Below are 14059 nucleotides of genomic sequence, written 5' to 3'. Positions count from 1 at the left end.
TATGACGTTATCCCTGAGGCGCGAGCTGCCCGGGGCGGGGATTTCCAGCGCAGGCGCAAACTAGATGTTTACTAGTTGGTACTGAGGAAATGATCACCATCTTGTAATGGCGATTGCTCAGTACCAGAAGGTAGCGGCGCCCCACATACATGTAATAGGGCAATATTGGGCAGCAAAAATTTATGCTATCCTTTCTGGATCATTCAATGGGGTTAAAACAATAAAAATTAGGCTGTTTCCAAAGGGACATTATATCACATAGGTTATTTATTACTTTTTGGCCTAACTGAAGTAAGCGTACTTAAACATTTAAAATAATTTCAAGAATAAATAAAACAAAAGCCAAATTATGCTAAATATTTAAAGTTTCATGTGTTACATGAACAAGTGAAAGGAGAAAAACACATTTCTGTAGAGAACATGTAACTTCTAGAGATTTCAGCTCAGATAATTGCCTGCTTTAAACTCAAGCATGAATGAATTATTTGAAAGTGCCCTTTACAAATCAAATAAGGAGATGTGCCACAGGGCACATGTGTGAAGGAGATGAGCCACCAAGCACATATGTGTGTGTTAAAGAGAGTGACACAGAACACATGTGTGAAGGAGATGTTCATGGGTCTGGAAACTCTTGACATCTTTCAAGAGTTGAGAAAGTTGGCTTATCAGCATTCTCAGAAGCCTGCTCTTTATATAAAAGAGAGTAGGGTGTAGATCACCACTAAGGTAGATACTCAAAAGAAAAGAAACAGAAAACACCAGACTGAGAGTAAACACTGGAGTGTGCAAAGTGTGAATGTGGTTCAATCAAATAAACAGGCCTCTCTGAATATTATTCAATATTTCAGTAAACAGTGACCTAATATTATTTCACTCAGCCTCAAGATTTTACTTCTGGAGGGACTGGAAGACAACGGTAGGCATATCAACCAGTGACCAGTCAAGAGAGCAGAAAGAGCACACCTAATAAAATATAGGAGACCCAAGGTAATGTGTTTATAAAAAGATAAAGGGAGAGGAAATATGTCCTGGGGGGGGGGTGAGATATGGGGGAAGGGCATGTCTCAGCGGGGCCATGTCGAGGCATTCCTTCCCCCTGAGGGACCAGTCACATGCCACATGCCAATTTAGTATAAAATAGAATGTATTCATGGCATGGGGAGGGGAGTTAAGAGGGTAGTAGAGGCAGAGAAAGGAAGAGAGAGGGAGAGATTAGAGAAATAGAGGCCAGGCATGAACATATGGAGAGAGGGGAAAGGGGACAGGGAAGGGACGGGGTAAGGGAAGAGCCCAAGAGGGCAAGAGGAACTCAAGAATAAGCAAGAGAGAGAGAGAAAGAGGAGGGATCAAGTAGCCCCTTTTATAGTGTTCAGGCATACCTGGCTGTTGCCAGGTAACTGTGGGGTGGAGCTTAGTCCTTGTGTTAACAAGGACTTGCTTAGAAACTACATAGGGAAATGAATCAATGCAGGAAAGCACTCCTTACCCACGGGATAGACAGCATTGCAGAGTAAACTGCCAGAGGCAAGAAGAAAAAGGTCAAAAGCACATCAGGGTTGTCCGCAGAAGACCTGGGTCTGGCCACAGAGACAAGCTGTTCCTTGCAACCTGTGATGCAGGAAACAAGTCACACCAGTAAATAGTCATAGTGGTAAAGGAAACAGCACACAGGGAGAGCAACGCTCACACTTGCTCTTCCTTTGGCTAACCAGTTCCCTTGGAAAGGTAAATGCCTATCCATATTGCACTCTGAGAGGTGAACCCTGCAGATGCCCTCCCTCTCAGCAGAACAAAACAAGAAAAAGGTCCCCGATGAACAGCCAACAGGCTTGGGAAGACCTGGCCAGCACAGAGGAAATCAGTGAGGTTTTCATGTTTTCAATTACATTAATAATAACAACAAGAAAACGATGTGTAAGAGTACTGTGAGCTACTGACATCAATTAAGAAATATATGAAAGAGATGAACCAAACTATAAGGTGTATGCAAGGAGAATGGAGCTATTTTAGAAGAACACTAACTGAAATAAATGTAAACATAAGTAAAAACATGGACAATTAGAATAGCTTAATTTTTTATTTGAAATAAATGAACTTAGTTATTTCACCTAAATTTGGCACCACTGTTTGAAAGTATCTGTCTTGTCCCAACTCCAAAAAGAAGCCAGTGGTGAGATCTGTATACCACTCAAAATATACATGGTTCAATGAGTCACACTGTCAATGTGAAGGCAAAGAGACCTGAGTGCAAACACTAGCTTTGCTCCAACAAGTGGAGCCTTGCATAGTTTTACTTTCCACATCTTCCAAAAGGGAATAACTACTTCAAAAAGTTATTGTCAAGATTATGTATGAACACATATTTAATATGTGTTCAGGAAGTAGTGGGCACTAATGTAAAGAAGTTACTAATATTTTTAAGTATAAATTTTGGGAATTACTAAAACTACATGTATATGAATTATTGAAATACAGAAATTGATATATGGCCACATAAATACACTTGGTCAGTGTATATTAAGTCCATGTAAAAAGTATACTCTAAGATATAAGGTATTACCAAGAGCAATACCAATTTAGGACTCCTTTAGAAAGATTTCCACAATTCTCAGCAAACTCCTGGTCCTTACTACTAAATGATGGTTGTGGTTGTTGTTTTGTGGTTCCAGTTTTACTGGGAAAAGGAAATTAGAGGCCAACTTCTACCCTATGACTATGACTCCTGTCCATAAGCACCTGCCCTCCCACCACACCTGTCCTCCCTCCACATCTGCCATCCACCACATTTGCCCTCCTACCACAACTGCCTTCTCGCCACCCCTGTCCTTCTACAACACCTGCCTTCCCTCCAGATCTGTCTACCTACCACACTTGTCCACCTACCACACTGGCCCTCCCACTACACCTGCCCTCCAATCACACCTGTCCACCTACCACACCTGCCCTCTCATCACACCTGCCCTCTCATCACACCTGCCCATCTAGGACACCTGTTGATTAACCACTGAGCTCTATCTTTCTGCTTGATTGGGGATTGAGCTTCCCATGGTCCTGCCTAAAACTAGAACCTCCATATATGCTCTAAAACCATCTGTACTCTTGTCTTTAGAGACACTCAAAAATCTCTCCGGGATTTCACTCTATATAAACATCCCATCTCCATGTGAGCATTCATTTATTTCTTCCTCTTAAAAGTAAAAATAAATATAAAACTATTTTTACTCGACTTCTGCATTGCTCAATTATATATTTTTTCTTGCTAATACTTATAAGAAAATTCTTAAAGAAGTTATCTATGTTCACTACATGTCACTTCCTCTCCCCTGACATGTGAGCCAAATGCCGCATAAAAGAAGGGCTCAGAGTTATATAACATATCTTGAGATCTAATCCTTAGCTAGAGAAGTTGAATGGATGGAAGCTATAACCTAGTATTTGTTTAAAAGGTTGAGAAGAGATAACATGTACCTGGCTTCTAGGAGACGATATGCCCCTCAATTCATACACTACTCAATGACACTTCTCAACTTCATTTGGATAGAAGAAAGGGAGAAGAAGAAGGGAGAAGAAAACAAAGAGGATAAGGAAGAAGATTCATTGTATCCTTGAAATAGTAGTATTGGAGTTTAACCATCTTCAACTATTCTATTCTCATTCTCTGTTCTTTTCAGGCAAGATATGTCTCTAAATCTAGATTCACCAGTCTATGTAAGTGTATTATAGACACATCACAGTCAACATATCTATACAGAATGTCTTAGGTTTTCCAAAATGTACATCCTTAACCATTCCATCTTTAGAGTCATCCTCACCTTTCTTCCATACTCAACATCAAACCAACAGAAATGTTCTTTCTAGTTTCAAAATATATCAAGAGTAATAGCATGACTCATAACATCCATTGTTCCCACATTGGCCCAAACAAACACCATGCCTCACCTGTGTTACTACAAACCATCTTAGTAATGTCTTCCTGATTCTATCTGTGTTTCTCTTAGCAACAAAGAAATGAGAAGGATTCCTTTGAAGCAGATTATAAAACTCTCTACTTAAAATCCTACAGTGGATCACATCACACAGAGCGAAAATTGAAGTACTTACATTGGTCTCTAAGTTCTCTTACATTTCTGACATGCTCCCCTAACATTTTTACACTATTGATCCTTGTTTCTAATCATATTATTAATAAATGAATATTACAAATTAATAAATGAGTTAAACAGCCTCATTCTTAATAGAGTTCACAGAATCCTGGAAGAAATGGGTATATGAAAAACTACAATCAGAAAGGAGAGATTATAACTCTCCTTACCATTGGCCCTAAATTAAAGGTGAAGCACCTCTGTGTGGTAAAGTTTCGAGAACTTTGTGGGAAAGAAGCAAGGGCATTGGTGACAGAGAGCGCATCACATGCAGAGATCTGGAGGAACCCATCAGTATTATAATTAGGGAATATTTAGGGAATTACAATTTCTGATGCTCTTCACAAAGCATCAGAAAAAGGGGGGTTGAGATCAGGAGAACTGAATGTGGTCATAAAGAAAGACACAGCCCATAGGAACAAGATGCAGAAGTACTTCCTATTTGTTCATACACTTGGAGTGTTCAGTCTGTTCTTGGATCAGTCAATTAAGACATATTTTGGCTTACCTTCGCAATGGAGCCAAAGCAATGTTCAGAAAGGATTCTGAGTTCGCCAAGTTAAAGATCATAAAGAACAGTCTAGACTTTAGAGTCACATTTAATTTACAAGGTGAAGGAGTGGGTGTGCTGCCATATCAGATTCGGTTTGTACAGAAACCATCATCACTGATAGCATTTTCTGCTCTCTGGCATTTAGACTGCTTTGGCGAGGCTTGATCTCCCTGTCCGTCTAAACAATGATTCCCTTTCAGCGGGCTTTATGCTGGTATTGGTCATGTTAACACCCAGTAAATCCACAGGGTGTTAAGTTTGTATAAAAGATGAGGTGTGACCTGACTCAGTGTTCAGCTTTCCCCAGAAGAGACAGCTGACTGCACAGGTGAGTAGCAGCACTTGATGCAACAAGGACAGCCACTTTGAAAATTGCAGACCATTAGGATTTAAAGAAGGGATAAGAGTTTTCTGCCGCTGCTGTATAGAAACTTATTCTTGTTAACTTGGCTTCTTGAATATGGTCAATGTACAGTTATAAGGAATCTGACTTATAAAGCAGTTTGCCTAGCTTCTGACATAGACTCTTTGTCAACAGATGTAGGCAAAGAGAAATAGATGTTTAAATTGTGATAAAAATGAAGACATAATTACATTGTGTAATTTTTCTTCCTTTTGAACATACTACTCTTTAAAAAAACTGTTAATGAAATGGCAAATATAAGGATCACAATTATCACAATTAGAGTAATCACTTTAAGATAGCAATAATTCCATCTGTATATACTGCTTTGGTTAAATCATCATATCATGTTGGAGTTTTGATCTATATGTCTCTACTTTTACACTACCATAATTCCATCTCACCTCACCCCCCACAAAAAAAAAATAAGGAGGAATATTGGTCCATGAAGCAAAAAGTAAAAACTCAGTGCTCGAGCAGAAGACTTGAGAGGCTGGGTAGGTTAACTGCTTCTCAGCTGGTCAGTTTTCACAGTGATTTCAATTACTTGATCTCTCTATTGCTACCAGGACATAGCTGTTTACTTCCCAGACCATGATGAAGTCAATTCAGCTTTGCATCTTATTCTGGTGTTGGAGAGCAATCTGCTGCCATGGCTGTGAATTGACCAACATCACCATCTCAGTAGAGAAGGAAGAGTGCCGTTTCTGCATAAGCATCAATACCACTTGGTGTGCGGGCTACTGCTACACTAGGGTAGGTTCTGTGCTCTGCTGGAGGCAGGGTTCTGGGAAGCTGTATGAGCCAAGATTGATGAATTCCCAATCTATCAATATTTTAATTTCCTGAGCAATAGCACAATTAATACTGTGTTGTGAATAGGTTAATAATTAGGATGTCAGTTTGAGGCTGGGATTTGATTTGGATCAACTTAGTAAATCTTAGATTTAAATATGCTTGATAACATACTTAGTATAAATATAAATTATTTCTATGCCATATTTTGTATAGAGAGAGACAAATAAGACTATATATATTTAATCGTAAAAGAACTCCAATATTTCCTATGTTGGCAATTTTTTATAACAGCGGTCTTGACTTTGACATAGAGATAATTTCAAATATGTATCTATGTTACATGAAGACACAAATAGTACCTTATAAAAAAGTAGAACTTTCTGATGAAATGCACTTTACTCAATGATATAAAAGTTTACTCAAACTCCACTTCTATACAATGTATTGCTCATTTCTAGGGCTATCAGTTAGGTAACATGACACCCAAATAAATAGAGCAGCAGCTTCAGTTTCTTCCCTCAGCACAAATAGAAGGAAAAATGGGTTGATTTGAAAAACATTCTTAAACTCAAAGTAGATGTCCTTTGAGGGCAATACCACTACAAAGTAAATATCACTTAAAAGAGGAAAACTATCTGCCAAGCAATTGAATGATTAGCATATTACAAAGGTTCAGAAACATATAATATTTAATGTTATATACATTGTTTGTACAATGATAAACATGAATATTCATGTCATATTATTTTATTTTTATAAATGCAAAACAATATATACCTTTCCTTAAAGTTAAGCTGTAAGATTTGCAGTTGAAGTTGTCATTAATATATCTTTCAATTAAGTATGAAAAAGCAACAAAAATTCTAAGTTGTTATGTCTCTTTTCATCATCTCCTATATTGATAATCAAAGTGCCTTTTCCTCTTAACAAATAACTAATATTCTGATATGGACATAAAAATTATGAAAGAAATGACTTATATTTTCTGTAAAATTTCCAGAACAATTAGAAAATGGTTCCAGAATTGGAAAATGAAGGACACTGAATAGGTGGTCTGTGTGGTTATGTGAGTTTTAATAGTTAAATGTGACAGTATGCAGAATGAAATTACCATCTAATTTTAATAAAAAATGAATAGAAACTTCCAAATTATGTATATCATATATCCTCATTCTCCCTTTCCTGCACTCCTTAGGATCTGGTGTATAAGGACCCAGCTAGACCCAATACCCAGAAAGTTTGTACCTTCAAGGAGCTGGTATATGAGACCATAAGATTGCCTGGCTGTGCCCGCCACTCAGACTCCCTCTACACATATCCAGTAGCCACTGAATGTCACTGTGGCAAGTGTGACAGCGACACCACTGACTGCACCGTGAGGGGCCTAGGACCCAGCTACTGCTCCTTCAGTGAAATGAAGGAATAAACAACGATGGACATTGCCATTCGCCCACCCTTGTCTTGAAGGACCATGATATTCAAAATGTCTCTGTCTGCTCAGTGCTGGGACTGCAAACCACTGGCTTGGGGACCATCAGACCCACTGTTGTCCGATGTCCTGACAGATAGGGAGAAGGGAACTCAGGACTAGGAGTGCCAGGGCCAGGACTCTACACCACTCATCCCTCCATCCATACTGTTGGTTATCTAAGTCATTCACTCATAGCTCTCAGCTTGGTGTGGGGGGGCTTTCCTGTTCAACTATCTTAAGAACCTTCTAGATCAATCCCTTCCTTTTAGACAGAGGCATGCATGAGTCTAGAGGGAGAAGAAGGAAAGTGGAAATCTGCGAAAGAGCTAAAACTAGCACAATTGTCTGCCTTTTAGAGCCATCAGACTTTAGAGACTCCAGCATGACTGCAAACTTAAGGCCTAAAGTCTGCATGGAATTCAATGAGAAACTCAATGGCTTCCTTAAGAAAAAGAAAGGTGAGATAAATCCAAGAAATGCTGATGAAGCTGGCTGAGGAAAGCTGGCCCCCACAAGGTTAGGCTGCTCAACTCCTCTGAAGCGCACAGAGTATTGAGACAGGATCAAACATCTATGGATTGTTCCAGGTAGACAGGACAGGAGGTAGTAACCAAGCTCAGAATTTCCCAAGGCATTGCCACCAAGTTTTTTAGTTAAAGGAAAAAAATTAATTTGGAACTGTGAATATTAGTCCACATTTATTCATTACTTTAAGAAATGATCAAATGCTGTTAGAATTCTTCAAAACTCCCTGATCTCACCAGCTTTCCCTCGCATGCAGTGAGAGAAGGTTTTGAAGTGAGTTTCAAAGAAATTTCAGTGATTAATTAAATACATTTAGCTTGCCTACAAACACACCTGTATAAATTAATGGTTATATAAAATGAACCATGAAGGGAGAATTTCTGTTTTCTCGGACCCCCTACTTCTCTTTTGCCTATCTATGTTCTCCTAAAGCTTTTGTTCCTTTCAAATACATCATGAGTTGAATTCTTTTAAAGATGTTAACCCTTTTCATCATGTACTTATTTCACAGTTATGATGCTTAATTAATTTATTTAAATCTTATTTTTTTAATAAAAATGCTACTAATGAAAGTCAAAGTTTAATTGTCTTCTATACAAACAGATAACCTACATGTTGATATGTTTATAATATTGCCACGAAAGTCATTAAGTATGATTCCTAGTGTGTCTACAAAAATTACCTATTTTCATCTTTGGAAATATTAAATATGGTTTTTTTTCATTTCTAAAAGCATTTTGTGGTTATGCTTCCTGTCATTTTTTAAATCACTTTTGTGTAATGTTGGGGAAAACATAGAAAGAGGAATGCACAGAGACAAGGTCTTGACACATCAAAATAACCAAACTGCAACATGAGTACACTTTATTGCAACCACCAAACTGTACTACAGCCAGACATCATGTGAGCGCTCTAAAGAATAAGGAATGGATAGACTGGAACTAGTGGGGCAGGCCAAAGACACCACAACTGTTCTCTACTTGTTACAATGCATATGTGTGTCTTGTTTGCCTCACAAGATTTCCTGTTCCCATCATGACCGGACATCATCACACGTGTAGTTCAAAAGAAGGGAGAGATAAGAAAAACCTAATCTTAGGAAATCCTGACCCATCCTGAAATCCTCCACCTACCTTACCTTATAAATAATCCTGTTCTGCATCAAAAACTGCCTGTGAGATGCTGTTTGGGATCCTGAGAAGCTAGCACTCACTGCCAGAATCTGTACCTTTGCTCCTTAACACTTCCTTCCAGTTTAGTACTTTGTTTTGTCTCTGACCTATTTCTTTGACAGTGACAAGAATGTAGAAACACTGAGTAGATGTACCCATCCGCTCTATGGCTTAAACTTCCCAGCTCTCCCACATGTAACAGGTTCAGGAGACTAATAGAGGCAGGAGCCCACACTACAGTAAGAAGAAATATTAGTGTTTTAAATGAGAGTAATGAAGTCTCAACTCCTGTGTGGAAAAAGAAGATGGCATGTAATAAATGGAGAGACCAAGTACCAGATATTAGGTCCTTGGACAGTAGTAAAACTAGAAGCACAAAGAAATGATACAAATTATTAAGCAGTAAGTTTCAAAGACTCTTTTACATAGATGTATGTATTTCCACCTTAATGCTATTTTTCAAAATCTAGAGCAGAATGCCTTTATTCCATCAGTACTTGTTCTCAATTCCATATCCCAATGCTGAAAAAAAGAAGTTCCTATGACAACAATAACAAACCAGTTGTTAAGTTTAAGAGAAAGGGGAAGGTGAGTTCAAAAGAAAGGCAGCAAGGTAAATCAGAGTAAGAAGTTCATTTGAAACATGGATAGTGCATGACAGGGCTCTAAAGCAAAAGAACTCACACACATACACACATACACACACATACACGCACACAGATGCACATCCACAATGGAATAGCCATATACAAGAGAATAATATAATAAATGCTACATATGTATGTATCCCTTCTTAAAAGTTTCTGAGGGAGAAAAAGGACTCCATGCCACAGAGATACGTTGTCCATAGTAGGTGCTTGCAGTCAAGTTGCTGCTGACTCTCAGTTCATGTGAATACACACGTGTTTCAACGATCAGCTCAGAATTGTTCTGATGACAAAGAACATCATGATTCCTTATCATGGAACTGAAATTAAAATCAGAGTACTAAAAAAGATAAAGCAAGGCCTTTGTGCTTAAGGGCTGCAAGCATCATTCTTGTCTTTATACACCAACACCTATTTCTTCAGACTGGCTGTGGCTGTCGGTGATAGAATGCTTTCAGTGCCTGAAGCACACAATATGAATTATAAGTTCTTTTTTTTTTTTTTTGAGTCTTGTACTTTCATTCTGTAATAAAAGAGTCGATTGACTGAAATGTCATCATGTCTGTTTGGGTAGCATTAAAAGCAAAGGACTGCATGCACAGATTGCATTTGGAACCAGGACACAAACTTGTCCTTTCCATGACAGCATAAGCCACGAATAGATAGATCAGTTCTGTCTTATTTTGTTTTGTTGTTTAATGTGTGGCAGAAAAGAGGATAAAGGGGCTGTGGGAAAGCATTTTAATCTAGAAAGGGAAGTTGAATATAGAAAGCATAATTATAATATTTAAAACAAGAATGTGGCAAGGCTAAAGTATCCACAGTTGTGTTGCATAACCATGTGTGTGCTCATGTACAATGGGTATGTGTAGGCTAGAGGTCAGTGCTGGCTGTCTTTCTTGGTTGTTCTGCACCTTATCCATTCAGCTAAGCTGGCTGGCTAATGAACCCTACAGATTTGTTTCCTACACATGCACATACATGAAAGTATGTTGGGGCTAGAGTTGCAGGCCACTCATTTTTACACGAGTCCTGGGGATCCAAACTCCGGTTCTCATGCTTATACATTAACCTCTTATGAAGAGATCAATGTCTTATCAGCCCATACATAACTGTTTTAACATCATCAGAAAGCTCGAAGAAGTTGTCTTAATTTTGAAAACAGTAGTGTGGGGAGGAGTGACCCATCCTTTTGAACACAGGTATATTGATTTGAGTTCAACTGATTTTAAGTCCAGTGGCCATTGTCATTGGCACACTGAACAAGCAGGAACCTTAGAGTGTGACTCTAAAAGCAGGTTTATTTTATTCCCCCCTTGTCCACTTGAATGTGGCCATTGCCCTTCTCCTGTCACTGATTAGAAGTTTATCACACCGCATGGTCTTGGTGGTTACTTTTAGCAATGACGTTTTCACAATGTCCTAGCAAATAACAAGAATGTCATTACTGTGCTGATGTTAAATGATCCCCAGGCTAAAGGACTGGAGGCATGCATCTCCCCACCCACCCACCACCTGAGCCTTCTTCCCCTTGTCCTTAAGTCACTGGCCTCTCTGGAATGGTCATGGAATGAGTAAAGAAGACAACTTCAACACAGGCTGATGTTCTTCACATTTGGTCACAGAAACTGGTCATCCCCTATGTTTTCTTGCAAGTACCTCCAGTGGGACACCCCAACCACATTGCCACTGTCATGGGGATTCCACATCAGCAGACAAGCATCTCTTGATCTTCAACTTCCTTATCCATTACTATACCCCGAGACTCTGTCAAGAACCTTCCTGCACTGGATTCTTTATTAAAGTAGATGTTTCTCAGGTGGGCTTCCCACTAAGCCCCCAGAATTCCTCAAACAGTGAGCCAATATCAGAGAGAAGGACAGTGGCTTTGCAGGTCTACTCTTCTTATTTAAATCGGGGGACTTTAGTTAGCCTCATGACTTCCAGCTTGCCTCCCTGAGTGTGAGCCAGCCTCAGGCACTGCATGCAACATTTCACAAAACTGCATAGGATGCTCTGAACAGGTTGGCTGCGCTGGCACTTCCAATGAGAAACACACCTGTCACTTGTTACCTTAGCATCAGGGTTTAGCATGAGATTTCACACAAGCTTATCTGAAGTATCCTTTCTCACAGAATTCTCCTCTCCTAAACCCCCTCACATTTTATAGCCTTGGCATTGTGAGGGTGGTCTGGGTTCAGAATTTTCTGATCAGCTACCCTGGAATTTCCAAGGGATGTGTAGCTCAAGGTCTGTTTCGTATCTAAAATTGACCACTATTTTATGAAATCTGTGTTTAATATGCTACAAATTCAATAGATCAAAGGAGAAAGGAAGATAACATTATGATTATTATTTTTATTTATTCATCTTTTTATTGGTACCACAAACATAAAACAAAGCACAGCTCTTCCATGACTCATGTGCCCTTGATGGTTTTGGGGAAAAAAAATGTAAACAGTGTGGAATGCCAGCCCCTCACACCTACAGGAAACTGAAATGGAAACGGGCTTTAGATAGACATGGACTCTGTAAAATGAGGGCATCTCCACTTGAGTGCAATTTCTCCATCTCTGGAATTACAGTTTCCCCCACCAGTGCCCACAGCATCACCTTCAGCATGTTGTCTCAGAATTTAATTTTCCTCTGGACAAAATGTTACATTCTCATTCAGCCTTGAGCATGCTCTGTGCCCCTTTTTATTTTCTTAAATAAAAGCTGAGACAAAGACAAATGAACAGAAGCTGCAAGAAAGCACAGGGACCACTGTGTGGAAAAGGAAGAGGATGAAAAAAAAAAGTAGTTTTGTGAATTGTCTTGGCTCCGGCTGCCATAATAAAATATCACAGACTGCCGGGCTTTAACAACAGACATCTGATTTCTCAAAACTCTGGAACCTGCAAGTTCAAAGTGAAGGTGTCAGCTGAGTCACTTTCTGGTAAACACAGCTTTCCTGACTTACTACCTTCTCATAATGTAAAGCCCCTTATAGGAAGGGGCAGCTCAAAGGGTGGCTGTTTGGGATTGTGGCTTTAAGATACAAATGTGGAGAAGGCCGTACATATTTAGCTCATCACATAATTATCATTCCACTGGCCAATTAAATATTGTTTTGCTACATGATGTGTTCAGCATATTGTCTGTATAGTGTGTAATGTCTAAAACTAGAGGCTGCCCTGGATGCTCTTAAGTCAATCACAGGCTAAGTCTTCAAAACATTTATGGAACCTGATGGTATAGGCAGAATATGGATCACTCAATGTGCCCTGGCTCTGGAGTCTATGAATATATTACATGTCTTATCCAAACAGACTTTGTGCATGTGATAAATGTTAAGAACATTGAGATGAAACTATGCTGAGCTTGACACTGGAGATTTACAGTGTGAGAATCTGACACCCCAAAAAGATTTACAGATGGGAAAGTCAGGGCTAGAGAGATGGCCCATTGAGGAAGAACACTTGGCTCTGCAAGCACAGCAACCAGAACAAAGCTGGGCATGCCCACATATCAACCTGTAAGCATAGTACTGGGGAAAGGGGTGCAGTCAGAAGGATTTTGCCAAGGCTTTCCCACCACCTGTGTACTTGCAATTTCACTGAGAAATTTTGTATCAAACAAATAATTTAAGGGTGACAGAGGGAGACAACCAACTTCTTCCTCTGGCCTCTGCATGCCTACAGACATGTGCTCCTTCATCCACATCCACGTATGCACCACACTCACATACATCTCTCTGTCTGTGATCTTCCTTCCTTCCTCCCTCCCTCCCTCCCTCCCTCCCTCCCTCCCTCTCTCTCTCTCTCTCTCTCTCTCTCTTTCTTTCTTTCTTTCTTTCTTTCTTTCTTTCTTTCTTCTTTCTTCTTTCTTTCTTTTTTTCTTTCTCTCTATCCACCCATCCATAGGTATCTATATCATCTATCTACTTATCTACCTATCTCTGTCTCTGACTTTCTCTATTTCTGTCTGTCTGTCTTTCTCTCTGTCTCTCAGGCATGCTTGCATGCTCACACATACATACACATGCACACACACACAAAACCACATATTCTCTAGATTAAAAAAATGGAACTATAAATAAATATGAGTGGCTCTCTAAATTTTGGAAAACCATATCAAGTTGATTATCTTCTAATATCTCTAGAAAATAATTGACATTATTTTAGTTCAGTAGCTCTGTACTGACCTTCTATTCTTTTTTTTTTAATTAATTTATTTTTTTCCACTGTTTTTTTATTACATATTTTCCTCAATTACATTTCCAATGCTATCCCAAAAGTCCCCCATACCGCCCCCCACTTCCCTTACCCTCCCATTCCCATTCTTTTGGCCCTGGCATTCCCCTATA

The 14059-nt window shown here is 39.2% G+C and overlaps 1 protein-coding gene across 1 annotated transcript; it reads left to right on the top strand.

Annotated features, from left to right (window-relative positions):
• Positions 1 to 4986: 4986 nt before the first annotated feature.
• On the top strand, positions 4987 to 8464 carry Fshb (follicle stimulating hormone subunit beta). The gene is made up of 3 exons (XM_021156967.1): positions 4987 to 5023; positions 5668 to 5854; positions 7092 to 8464. Exons 2-3 carry the CDS (start codon positions 5693 to 5695, stop codon positions 7320 to 7322), a joined length of 393 nt encoding a protein of 130 aa, XP_021012626.1. The 5' UTR covers positions 4987 to 5023; positions 5668 to 5692; the 3' UTR covers positions 7323 to 8464.
• Positions 8465 to 14059: the final 5595 nt, after the last annotated feature.

Source organism: Mus caroli, chromosome 2 (assembly GCF_900094665.2).
Source record: "Mus caroli chromosome 2, CAROLI_EIJ_v1.1, whole genome shotgun sequence".
Taxonomy (NCBI): Eukaryota; Metazoa; Chordata; class Mammalia; order Rodentia; family Muridae; genus Mus; species Mus caroli.
Note: the sequence above shows the minus strand (reverse complement) of the source record. Positions and strands in the feature narration are given on the sequence as shown.

Coding starts and splice junctions, on each gene's coding strand:
- Fshb (XM_021156967.1), top strand. CDS start 5,693: ATGATGAAGTCAATTCAGCTTTGCATCTTATTCTGGTGTTGGAGAGCA. Junction 5,855..7,091: donor CGGGCTACTGCTACACTAGG/GTAGGTTCTGTG, acceptor TGCACTCCTTAG/GATCTGGTGTATAAGGACCC.